Below are 13,410 nucleotides of genomic sequence, written 5' to 3' on the forward strand. Positions count from 1 at the left end.
GTCAAACATCTCTATGGCAGATTTGCTAAGTTTAACACATAATTTCATGTTTGCTATTTGTTCTACCTTGCTGTCCATGATGAAATAGCAGATGTGGTAACACGTGGTCAGAATAGCACCAGTTACACATAATTTCATGTTTGCTATTTGTTCTACCTTGCTGTCCATGATGAAATAGCAGATGTGATAACACGTGGTCAGAATAGCACCAGTTACACATCTCCCGATGTACACAGGACAATGTCTTTTGGCACACTGACTTATGAAGGTCAGTGCTCACTGTGAATGTGCATGCAGCCTTGTGTTGCCATCTGTTGGCTTGTTACAAAACTAGTCTCGATACCATCTCTTATATAGTGCAAGGGCCAGCCTTTGATACAAACTGATTGGATAAATTAGGTTTTGATATTACATTGACTTTCTAAATATAAAGTTGATTGCACAGTGAGATTGTAAGATGTACCCTTAAAGCTGAACTCCAGGATCTAGATAACTTTGCAAATTCATATCCCTCTCCCTAAGCTGTGTTAAACCACTAACACAGTTTAAATCATGTTGTTTTACTTTTCTTGTAATCCAACACTTTCAGTCTCCGTAACATCATGACATCCTTGAAAAAGAGTGCTTCTTCCTGGCGCCAGGAGGAGGACCTTCTCTCTTGCTGCACATCACTTCCGAGCAGGGAAGAGGACTACATTTCCCATGATGCAAGGGGAAATGTAGGAAATGAGAGGCATCATGTGCAGCGAACCTGTGGCGGGGAGGAGTGGAAGCAGAGGGTGGAGTTGGTGCCGAGGGCTGCATGCCCACATAACCAGCCACTATCCTGATAGGCTCAGACTGGGAGTTTCAGACTCCAGAGTCCTCCCACTACAGCAAGCAGGGATCCACTTACATCTCTGTTCTAAAGAACTACAGCGGGGCAGAGACAAGACCAATGGTCAGGAGGATACACTGTAGATACATAGCAGCCACTGATCTTACAACACGGATGTTATAGGGAAAGAAGCCGATTCAAAAATGCACCTGGATTTCTCAAACAGGGCACACTGGGAAAAAAAAGAAGAAGCATTAGGTATTAAGGTATGAAAGCACCAGTGCTTGCTGGTAATAGCATTTCTGCCCGGAATTCTGCCTTAAGCATGAACTGACACTGTCTATCTGGCCATGGATGGAAGCAAAATACAACATACATAATCAGCCAATCACTTGGCAGCAACTCAATGCATTTAGGCATGTAGACGTGGTGAAGACAACTTGCTGAAGTTCAAACCAAGCATCAGAATGGGGAAGAGAGGTGGTTGAAGTGACTTTGAACGTGGCATGGTTGCTGGTGCCAGACGGGCTGGTCTGAGTATTTCAAAAACTGCTGATCTACTGGGTTTTTCACACACAACCATCTCTAGGGTTTACAGAGAATGGTCTGAAAAATAAAAAATATCTAGTGAGCAGCAGTTGTGTGGATGAATATGCCTTGTTGATGTCAGAGGTCAGAGGAGAATGGGCAGACTGGTTGATGTGACATTCGGATGGTAGGGTCAGAATTTGGTGTAAACAACATGAAAGCATGGATCCATCCTGCCGTGTATCAACGGTTCAGGCTTGTGGTGGTGGTGGTGTAAGGACGCGGGGGAGAATTTCTTGGCACTAGCAAGTTGTACCTAATAAAGAGGCCAGTGATTATATCTTCACTGCTCATTCTGCAGATACTTGATAGTTTGTATATTTCTTTCCTGGTTGGTTCATAGATGACAGCTGGCATAGTACATCCCAGTTTAGTATGACCCAGACTTTACCATGTACTTTAAAGACTGGCTGGGCTACCCTTCTATTACATTTTATTGTAAGGGAACCACTAGTATTGCAATATTTTACATGTTGAAGCCCACTCTAGAGAGCCTAGGGGATCTTGAGAGCTGTTGAATAATCCTAATAATGCTATTATATATTCAAGAGATGCAATTTAGTACCACTGCTGAATCCTCAGATAACTCTATGGTGTACAAAGATTCTTGTGATTCATTTGTATCACCTTTTGAAAATCATAAAATAGACAGTTTCCAACTAATATGACTGTAAAAAGTTTTATGAAAGGTGCCAATAAGGTTCATGTTACGATATGCAATATGCAGGTTTTGGTTTTGAAGGACAAATAACTACCAGACTTTAGTGTTAATATAGATAGTACTACAATAGCCACAAGCATATAATACATTTTTATGCAGACTCACTCCAAATCCTATGATGAATAGCACAGAAGATTGCTGCTATTTTGTGAGATAATAGACAAACTTGTCTACATTTTTATCTTGCTTGGTAATATATATATATATATATATATATATATATACAGTGCTCAAAAAATTAAAGGAACACATTTGAAAACACATCAGATCTCGATGGGGAAAAATATCATGCTGGATGCATGCTTAGGAACGTAAGGATGCCCCATCATTTGATGGAAATGAAAATGATCAATCTACAGAGGACTGAATTCAAAGACACTCCGAAAATCAAAGTGAAAAATTTATGCAGTAGGCTAGTTAATTTTTCTGAAATTTGTTTGCAGCAACTCAAAATGGTACTCAGTAGTTTGTATAGCCCCCACGTGCTTGTATGCATTCCTGACAATGTCAGGGCATGCTCCTAATGAGACAGGGGATGGTGTCCTGGGGTATTTCCTTCCATATCTGGACCAGGGCATCACTGAGCTTCTAGACAGTCTGAGGTGCAACGTGGTGGCGTCGGATGGACCGAAACATGATATTCCACAGGTGTTCTAGGTCAGGCGAGCGTGGGGGACATTCAATGGTACCCATTCCTTCATCCTCCAGGAACTGCCTGCATACTCTCCCCACATGAGACCGGGCATTGTCGTGCACCAGGATGATCCCAGGACCCACTGCACCAGCGTAGGGTCTGACAATGGGTCCAAGAATTTCATCCTAATGGTAGTCAGGGTGCCATTGTCTGTCTAGCTTTTAGAGGTCTGTACATCCCTCCATGGATATGCCTCCCCAGGCCATCACTGACCCACCACCAAAAGGGTCATGCTGAACGATGTTACAGGCAGCATAGCATTCTCCTCGGCTTCTCCAGACCCTGTCACGTCTGTCACATGTGCTCAGGATGAACTTGCTCTCATCTGTGAAAAGCATAGGGCACCAGTGGCGGACCTGCCAATTCTGGTGTTCAATGGCAAATGCCAATCAAGCTCTATGGTGCTGGGCAGTGAGCACAGGGCCCATTAAAGGATGTCGGGCCCTGAGGCCACTCTTATGAAGTCTGTTTCTGATTGTTTGGTCACAGACATTCACACCAGTGGCCTGCTGGAGGTCATTTTGTAGGGCTCTGGCAGTGCTCATCCTGTTCTTCCTTGCAAAAAGGAGCAGATACCGGTCCTGCTGAAGGGTTAACGACCTTCTACGGCCCTATCCAGCTCTCCTAGAGTAATTGCCTGTCTCCTGGAATCTCCTCCATGCTCGAGACCTTCTGGCAATGGCATGTATTGATGTGTCATCCTGGAGGAGTTGGACTGCCTGTGCAACCTCTGTAGGCTACCATTAGTGACACTGCCCCTAGCCAAATGCATAACTAGTGAAAAACAGTCAGAAAAGGTTAATATGGAAATAAATGTCAGTGGCCTCCACCTGTAAAACCATTCCTGTTTTGGGAGTCATCTTATTGTTGCCCATCTAGTGCACCTGTTGTTAATTTCATGAACACCAAAGCAGCTGAAACTGATTAACAACCCCCTCTGCTACTTAACTGACCAGATCAATATCCCAGGAGTTTAATTGACTTGATGCTATACTCTGATTAAAAAGCGTTGCTTTCATTTTTTGAGCAGTGTATATATATTCATTATGAAGGCAGTAGGGTCTCTCATGTTTCTCTGTTTCATACATCATTGTCTAGATGAAAAAAGGAACTATTCAACAAGCAAGCTATTCCAGCTCTATGGATCTCTTTTCATTTCACTTTATCCAGAGTTCATCTTCAATGAAGCAGATTTAACTTGTGCAAAATGTAGTAACACACAGAAACCAACCGTAATGAAACATTTATTGATTATCGTTATTATTATCTTTTTAAATTATTTATTTGTATGCATTGTAGCAGAAAGGAAAACCAGCTGTTATTATTTTTTGGATATATAGTACTTGTGTCCATATATATGGTAAGTGTGTTGATTATCCAGGCATGATCTGGTCACATGAAGGTATCTGTCTATGTTGGCATTCCCTTATATATGTACATTTGACTGTGATGTAAAGAGAGTTATAAGGGAGGAAAGGACAGACTGCTCTTGGCTTTGCTAATCATAGTTACTCAGGGTAGGTTGAAAAAGGACAAGTCCATTGAAATTAAAGTGGTATTAAACCCCAAACCATAAATATAATATATTGCAGCTTACAATCATTAGATGTAGTGGCTGCATCAGTTTTCTTTTTTTTTTAGACTTTTGTTTCCCTCTCTTTTCACCTGGTGATCTGGCCAGTAACACACCTCCTGTATTAGAGTGCCTACACTCCGGATTAAGGAGCACAGGGGGCACAGCAGACAGTAGCATTGTTAGTCTGGGGGAAAAGGGTGTTAGATGTATTAGCAGGTTTCAATACACTAACACACAGCCACACTTCAGCTCACACTGCAGTTAAACAAGCAATTACAGCAGCCTTTTTCATTCAGGGTTCCTAGGCACCCTGGGCCCTGGGGTGCCTTCTGGGTTCTTCAAGGGTGCCTTGGCAAAATGCCTAAAACCTGCCCCAAAACTGTTTACAAGCCAGTGAGTGGATCAAGACTGCTTTTTTTTTTTTTTAAAGCCACAGGTTTTCATCGTGAAACATTACAACCTCGGGCACTGTGCTGGGCAGCCGCCAGCATCCTAACAACCACTGACATTGGTTGATAAGGAGGACATCAGGCACCTGCACAACATTCTTTTTTATCCCCCCCCCCTCCCCGCCCCTTTCTGTCAGCACTGGGGTGACATTAGTTGCATGATGGAGAGAAAATGAAGAAGAAATGCAAGAATACTAGTCAGCACCAGTGTGCAAAAGTGTATTTGGTTTGAAAGCATAAATCACCTCTAATGTTGGATGTCTTGTGCGTGTGGATTCTGCTGCAATGTGTAAAACTATTAGTTTAGTTGTTTTGTATTTTAGAATGGGGTACCTAAAAATTGTCCATAATTTTAAATAGTGCCGTGACTGAAAAAAGGTTGAGAAACACAGAGTTACAGCAATAGAGATCACGGTCTTACGTGGATAAATAAAAGCTGATCATTGTAAGCACCCCTGTCAGTGATAAATGAAATCTCTCAACACTTTATTGGTGCCACTGGGGATGTCAGTGACATCAAGTCAGTTCCCCCCAGTGTCAGAATACCCGCCGCAGTCCCGCTATAAGTCGCTGATCACCGCCATTAAAAGTAACAAAAAAAGAAAAATTCCAGTATATATACCACCATTTGTAGATGTTATAACTTTCATGTAAACCATTTAATTTACACGTACTGGGATTTTTTTTAGCAAAGACATGTAGCAGAATACATTTTGGCTTAAATTTATGATGAAATTTATTTTTTTTAATTTTTTTACTGGACATGTTTATTAGCAAAAGTCAAAAATATTGTTTTTCTTTCTCAAAATTGTCGCTTTTTTTTTCATAGTGCAAAAAATGCACAGGTGATCAAATACCACCGAAAGAAAGTACAATTCATGTGAAAGAAGGACGTAAATTTAATTTGGGTGCAGCATTGCATGACTGCGCAATTACCAGTTGAAATAGTGCAGAGCTGTATAGCAAAAAGAGGCCTGGTCAGGAAGGAGGGTAAATCCTCAGGAGGGCAAGTGATTATCCTCCCTGGCAGTCTAAATAATCAATATTTTTGAATGTCAAAGCAGTACATTGTTTTTCATGGAAATTTGTTGTTTTATATTCTAGGCCTGTAATTCTTAAGAATAACTCACTGAAATCTGTCCAAACAAGAGTCTGGTAAACATCCCGGGTATGATAAAGTTTGAAACATGAAATCATAAATTATGATATAATAAATAATTAGAAAAAATAATATAATAATAATAAATTTAATTCAATAATATAATCAAACCAAAACACTGAAATTTGAAATATAGCGCCAAGTTCGCACATCACTGAGCAAAGTCGCAGAATCGTTTTCAGTGTCTGATGAGGAATTTCTCCACGAATCATTATCACTCAATTCTGCAAGTGGTTCTGATTTACTATCGCTGTTCTCTAGCTGGTCTAAAACCGATTTTGACATAAAGGGATTTTTTTTGGATGCCATGGATGTTTCTCAGCTTCTAGGCAGAAAGAGCGGTAAAAGTGCAGGAAGGGCACAGGACAAAGCACTAGGGACAAAATTTAGATGAAATGGTTTGATACAGTAATGTATTACTAAGAGATTACAGTGTATTGTGTGTGTGTATGTCAAATTTGAATCTCCCGCCGGTTCTGCCCCCTGTATGTCCTGACACTCGCAGGGAACGGAACTCGGAAGACAGATGCCGGCATTTGCTGACGGACATGGCTGGGAGACACAGCAGGGGGACCTTGCGGGTTCGTGGGACAAGGTAAGGCTCGAGAGATCGTTGCAGTGTAATCCCGAGTGTTGCTCGGGGTCACCGCTTCTGGTACTGAAATTAACCCCCGAGTCACACTCAGGATTACCGCCAGGAAGGTTAAAAGCAAAATGTCAAAAATATTGTATTTTTTTCCAAAATTGTCGGTCTTTTTTTTATAGCGCAAAAAATAAAAACCGCACAGGCGATCAAATGCCACCGAAAGAAAGCTGAATTTGTGGGAAAAAAAGAATGTACATTTAATTTGGGTGCAGCGTTGAATGACCGCACAATTGTCAATTAAAGTAACGCAGCGCCGTAACGCAAAAAATGGCCTGGTCAGGAAAGGAGGTAAATCGTCAGGAGGACAAGTGGTTAAGTAACAAAGGGTCTTCTGAATGTACCTGGTCAGCTTCAGAATCCCCTTCACAAATGATTAAACTAATCCAAAGGACTGTAGATTGTCTGTTCCCAGAACATCTCATGCTGTGATATGGAGGCTCATCCTGTCTCTGCAGATCAGAGTTCTATCCATGTGATGAAGAGCAGACTGTAGAGTCCATAGACACGATGTAGTGAGTGGGAGGTGTGAGCAGTCCAGTGTATTGCTGATGTCTGATTGGCAGTGTGCTAATAGGCTCCTCCCCCTCCTGCATATGTATGCTCTCCTCCCTGCTCCAGCATGTCCAATGTTTTCCAGGCTCTGACAGCTCCATTACTCTCCAGCAGGCAGCCGGCTGTCATCTGTGATTGTGTCCCCAGTACCTGACTGCCCCCCGTCCAGGATCCATCAGAGGCCACCATTGCTCCATGCAGGACCCCCGTCCTCATCCGATGGAGAACAAGCGCTGCTTCCCCAACCGCTTCTCCGACTACAAGGGCAGCCTGGTGTCCGGCCAGGGCAGCGATGTCGGGGCTGTCCTCAGGACCATAGACAGCATCCTCCAGAAGTTGCCTGCCCAGGGCGGCCAGGAGGGGGGGCTGTACGGGGGTCTGGCCGGGGTGGCATACATGCTGTACCACGTGTCGCAGTGCCCTGTGTTCAGCGCTCACAGGGACACCTACCTCCGCCGAGCCGGCTCCATCATCGACACCTGCGTGCTGCACTATGACCGGGAGCAGGACCGGGAGACCCGGGCGTCCTTCCTGCTGGGCGGTGCGGGGGTCTATGCTGTGGCCGCTATGATCTACAAGGCGGCGGGACGGGCGGACTACACCAAGCCGCTGGAGCGCTTCCGAGAGCTGGGGGACTTGTGTATGCCGCTCGGCTTCCTGGAGTGTGGATCCGACGAACTGTTCGTGGGCAGGAGCGGCTACCTGTGTGCTGCCCTCGTCCTCAGGCACAGGCTGGACGTGGAGGTACGACGGAGGGCATACACCCTGTATACCGAGGGCACACTGACACAGCATGGAGCACACACGGGGCACATCACACTATACAGGGGGGGGGGGCAAACTGGGCACATCACACTGTACAAGGGGGGGGGGGGGGGGCAAACTGGGCACATCACACTATACAAGGGGGGGGGGGGCAAACTGAGCACATCACACTATACAAGGGGGGCCAACTGGGCACATCACACTATACAAGGGGGGGGGGCAAACTGGGCACATCACACTATACAAGGGGGGGGGGGCAAACTGGGCACATCACACTATACAAGGGGGGCCAACTGGGCACATCACACTATACAAGGGGGGGCCAACTGGGCACATCACACTATACAAGGGGGGGGCAAACCTGGCACATCACACTATACAAGGGGGGGGGGGGCAAACTGGGCACATCACACTATACAAGGGGGGGGGGGCAAACTGGGCACATCACACTATACAAGGGGGGGCCAACTGGGCACATCACACTATACAAGGGGGGGGGGGCAAGCCTGGCACATCACACTATACAAGGGGGGGGGGGGCAAACTGGGCACATCACACTATACAAGGGGGGGGCAAACTGGGCACATCACACTGTACAAGGGGGGGGGGGCAAACTGGGCACATCACACTATACAAGGGGGGGGGGGCAAACTGGGCACATCACACTATACAAGGGGGGCCAACTGGGCACATCACACTATACAAGGGGGGGGGGGCAAACTGGGCACATCACACTATACAAGGGGGGGGGGGGCCAACTGGGCACATCACACTATACAAGGGGGGGCCAACTGGGCACATCACACTATACAAGGGGGGGGGCAAACCTGGCACATCACACTATACAATACAAGGGGGGGGGGGGCAAACTGGGCACATCACACTATACAAGGGGGGGGGGGCAAACTGGGCACATCACACTATACAAGGGGGGGCCAACTGGGCACATCACACTATACAAGGGGGGGGGGCAAGCCTGGCACATCACACTATACAAGGGGGGGGGGGGCAAACTGGGCACATCACACTATACAAGGGGGGGGGCAAACTGGGCACATCACACTATACAAGGGGGGCAAACTGGGCACATCACACTATACAAGGGGGGGCCAACTGGGCACATCACACTATACAAGGGGGGGGGGGCCAAGTGGGCACATCACACTATACAAGGGGGGGCCAACTGGGCACATCACACTATACAAGGGGGGGCCAACTGGGCACATCACACTATACAAGGGGGGGGGGGCAAACTGGGCACATCACACTATACAAGGGGGGGCAAACTGGGCACATCACACTATACAAGGGGGGGCAAACTGGGCACATCACACTATACAGGGGGGGGGCAACTGGGCACATCACACTATACAAGGGGGGGGGGGGGCAACTGGGCACATCACACTATACAAGGGGGGGGCCAACTGGGCACATCACACTATACAAGGGGGGGGGGGGGGCAAACTGGGCACATCACACTATACAAGGGGGGTCAAACTGGGCACATCACACTATACAGGGGGGGGGGTCAAACTGGGCACATCACACTATACAAGGGGGGGCCAACTGGGCACATCACACTATACAAGGGGGGGCCAACTGGGCACATCACACTATACAAGGGGGGACAAACTGGGCACATCACACTATACAAAAGGGGCAAACTGGGCACATCACACTATACAAGGGGGGGGGGGGCAAACTGAGCACATCACACTATACAAGGGGGGGGGGGGGTCAAACTGGGCACATCACACTGTATAAGGGGGGGGGGCCAACTGGGCACATCACACTATACAAGGGGGGGCCAACTGGGCACATCACACTATACAAGGGGGGGGGCAAACTGGGCACATCACACTATACAAGAGGGGGGGCAAACTGGGCACATAACACTATGCAAGGCAGGGCAAACTGGGCACATCACACTATACAAGGGGGGGCAAACTGGGCACATCACACTATACAAGGGGGGGGGGGCAAACTGGGCACATCATACTAGACGGGGGGGGGGGCAAACTGGGCACATCACACTATACAAGGGGGGGCAAACTGGGCACATCACACTATACAAGGGAGGGCCAACTGAGCACATCACACTATACAAGGGGGGGCAAACTGGGAACATCACACTGTACAAGGGGGGGGCAAACTGGGCACATCACACTAGACAAGGGGGGGCAAACTGGGCACATCACACTAGACATGGGGGGTGGGATAAACTGGGAACATCACACTAGACATGGGGGGGGTAAATTGGGCACATCACACTATATACGGGGGGGCAAACTGGCCACATCACACTAGAAATGAGGGGGGGCAAACTTGGCACAACACACTATACAAGGGGGGGAAAACTGGGCACATCACACTAGACATGGGGGGCAAACTTGGCACATCACACTAGACATGGGGGGGGCAAACTGGACACATCACACTATACAAGGGGGGGGGGCAAACTGGGCACATCACACTAGACATGGGGGGGGCAAACTTGACACATCACACTAGACATGGGGGGGGGGGCAAACTTGACACATCACACTAGACATGGGGAGGACAAACTTGGCACACCACACTAGACATGGGGGGACAAACTTGGCACATCACACTAGACATGGGGGGGACAAACGTGGCACATCACACTATACGGGGGGGGGACTTGGCACATCACACTGGACATGAGGGGGACAAACTTGGCACATCACGCTATATGGGGGGGAGCACACTGGGCATATCAGACTATACATGTGGGGGAAACAAACTGGGAACATCATCATACCATACATGGGACAAACTGGACACATCAGACTATACAAGGGGGGACACACTGGGCACATTAGACTATACAAGGGGGGACACACTGGGCACATCAGGCTTTACAAGGGGGGACACACTGGGCACATCAGGCTGTACAAGGGGGGGCACACTGGGAACATCAGACTATGCAAGGGGGACAAACTGGGCATATCTGATTATACAAGGGGGATAAACTGGGCGCATCAGACTATACAAGGGGGGACAAACTGGGCACATTGTACTATGTAAGGGGAGACAAACTGGGCACATCAGACTATACAAGTGGGGACAAATTGGGCACCTCATACTGTACAAGGGGGGAAAAACTGGCCACTACATACTGAACAAGGGGGGGAGGGCAGACTGGGCACCTCATACTATACAAGGGGGACAAACGGCACATAATGCTATACAGGGGAGGGGGAGGCAAACTGGGCATCTTATGCTATACAGGGGGGGGGGTGTAAAAACTGGGCACATCATACTATACAAGAGGGGACAAACTGGCATCTCATATTATATAAGGGAAAAAACTGGACACATCATACCATACAAGAGAGGAGAAACTGGGCATCTCATACTATACAAGGGGGGGGGGGGCAGTTAAAAACTGGGCACATCATACTATACAGGGGGGGGAAACTGGGCACATAATACTATGCAAAGGGGGATAAACTGGGCATCTCATACTATACAAGGGGGGGCAGTTAAAAACTGGGCACATCATACTATACAGGGGGGGGGGAAACTGGCACATAATACTATGCAAAGGGGGACAAACTGGGCATCTCATACTATACAAGGGGTACAAACTGGGCATTTCCTCTTATACAGTGTGGTACAAACGGGGAATCTCATCCTATGCAAGAGGGTAAAAACTGGGCATCTCGTACTATAGAAGGGGTACAAATGAGGCATCTCATGTTATACACAGTGGTACAAACTGGGCATTTCATGCTATGTAAAGGGGTGAAAACTGGGCAGCGTATGCTACAGCAGGAGGTAACAGCTGGGCACCTCAAGTCATACAAGGGAGTACTACAAACCAGGCATTCTCATACTATACTAAACAAGAGGTGCAAACTGGGCACCTCATGTCATGAAAGAGGGTTCAAACTGGGCAAGTTATGTTCTGTAAATGGGTACAAACTGGGAATCTTATGCCATGCAGGGGAGTACGAATTGGGCCTCTTATGTCAATCAGGGAACACAAATCTTATGTTATACACGATAGTGCAAAGTGGGCATCTCATGACAATCATGAGATACAAACTGGGCATTTTATAACATTCAAGGGGTACAAACTGGGTATCTACATACTGTACAAAGGAATGCAAACTGGGCATATCATGCTATGCAAGGAGGTAAACCTGGGCATTTCATACCATGATGGGTGCAAACAGGGCTTCTCGTGTTTTGCAAGGACATACAAGATTGGCATCTCATGTTATACAAGGGGGTACAAAGTGGGCATGTCATGCAATGTGAAGGGGCCATCTCATACTGCGGGTGAAGGGAAGAGGGTACACACAGAACCATCATATGGTGTACAAAGTTAAAATTTACATTTTCTAATATAAAATAGTGCTAATTGGTATTTTTTTCCTATATGGGGGGGGGGGGGGGTGACGTGAGCATCTGATTGTATACTATAATCATGTGTAAACTGGGATTCCCATTCTGTACATGTAGGTGAAAATGAAACATCTATTGGTGAATAATGGATACGAGCTGGTCATTGTAGTACACAAGGGTATTTTATGGTATACAAGCTACTTATATAAACAATGTCCTTGTTTAAACACAAGGGAACGTTCCTTATGTTCCATACCAAAATTATATATACAGGAGTGTGGAAATTTAAAAAAAAAAAACTAGTCCAGGGACTAAATTGGTGCCCCAGTCTACTTGTACCTCATAACAATCTACTTGTTCAGATAAAAAAATAAATATATTTTAACCAAACCATATTTAAATTTGAGGTTCTGTTAGGAATGTCTGGGGCTTTTAAAAACAAAAGGGGCTTACGGCGACTTAAACATTTAATATATCAGGAAAGGGCAGGTCAGGGCTTATCCTTTATCCTATTCGCTGCCAGAGCTGTTCTTACATTTTTTTCACAAGATTAAAAAATTATTATTATTATTATTATACAGTATTTATAAAGCGCCAATAGTTCGCTCAGTGCTGTACATTACAAAGGGGGACAGAACATGTGACAGAACAATACCAATACAATGCAAAACATGAGGGATTGAGGGCCCTGCTCTTTCGAGCTTACAATCTAGGAGGGAGGGGATAGTGGTACAGGAGGAGATAGCTGTGGAGGATGGAGTGGTAGGAAGAGTGGAGGAGGTCGGCAGGTTAGCAGGGGGTGGGGTAGGCTTCCCTGAAGAGATGGGTTTTCAGGGTGCACCTAAAGGAGAGGAGAGTAGGTGATAATCTGATGGGTTGGGGCAGGGAGTTCCAGAGGATGGGTGACACCCTGGAGAAGTCCTGGAGGCGGGCATGGGAGGAGGAGACCAGGGAACTAGAGAGAAGGAGGTCTTGTGAGGAGCGGAGTGTGCGTGCTGGGCAGTACTTGGATATTAGGTCAGTGATGTAGTTCGGGGCAGTATGGTGGACAGCTTTGTACATCAGCGTT

General features: G+C 46.7%; 1 protein-coding gene across 1 annotated transcript in view; it reads left to right on the forward strand.

Annotated features, from left to right (window-relative positions):
• Positions 1–7,172: 7,172 nt before the first annotated feature.
• Positions 7,173–13,410, forward strand: part of LANCL3 (LanC like family member 3) — an 84,914-nt gene continuing 78,676 nt past the window's right edge. The window contains exon 1 of the mRNA XM_089653020.1: positions 7,173–7,946. Coding sequence (XP_089509146.1) covers positions 7,398–7,946 — 549 coding nt within the window. The 5' untranslated portion in view covers positions 7,173–7,397. The remainder of the gene's footprint in view (positions 7,947–13,410) is intronic.

The sequence above is a fragment of the Staurois parvus genome, unplaced genomic scaffold, assembly GCF_062004578.1.
Source record: "Staurois parvus isolate SC_StPar_1 unplaced genomic scaffold, SC_StPar_1.0 ptg000696l, whole genome shotgun sequence".
Taxonomy (NCBI): domain Eukaryota; kingdom Metazoa; phylum Chordata; class Amphibia; order Anura; family Ranidae; genus Staurois; species Staurois parvus.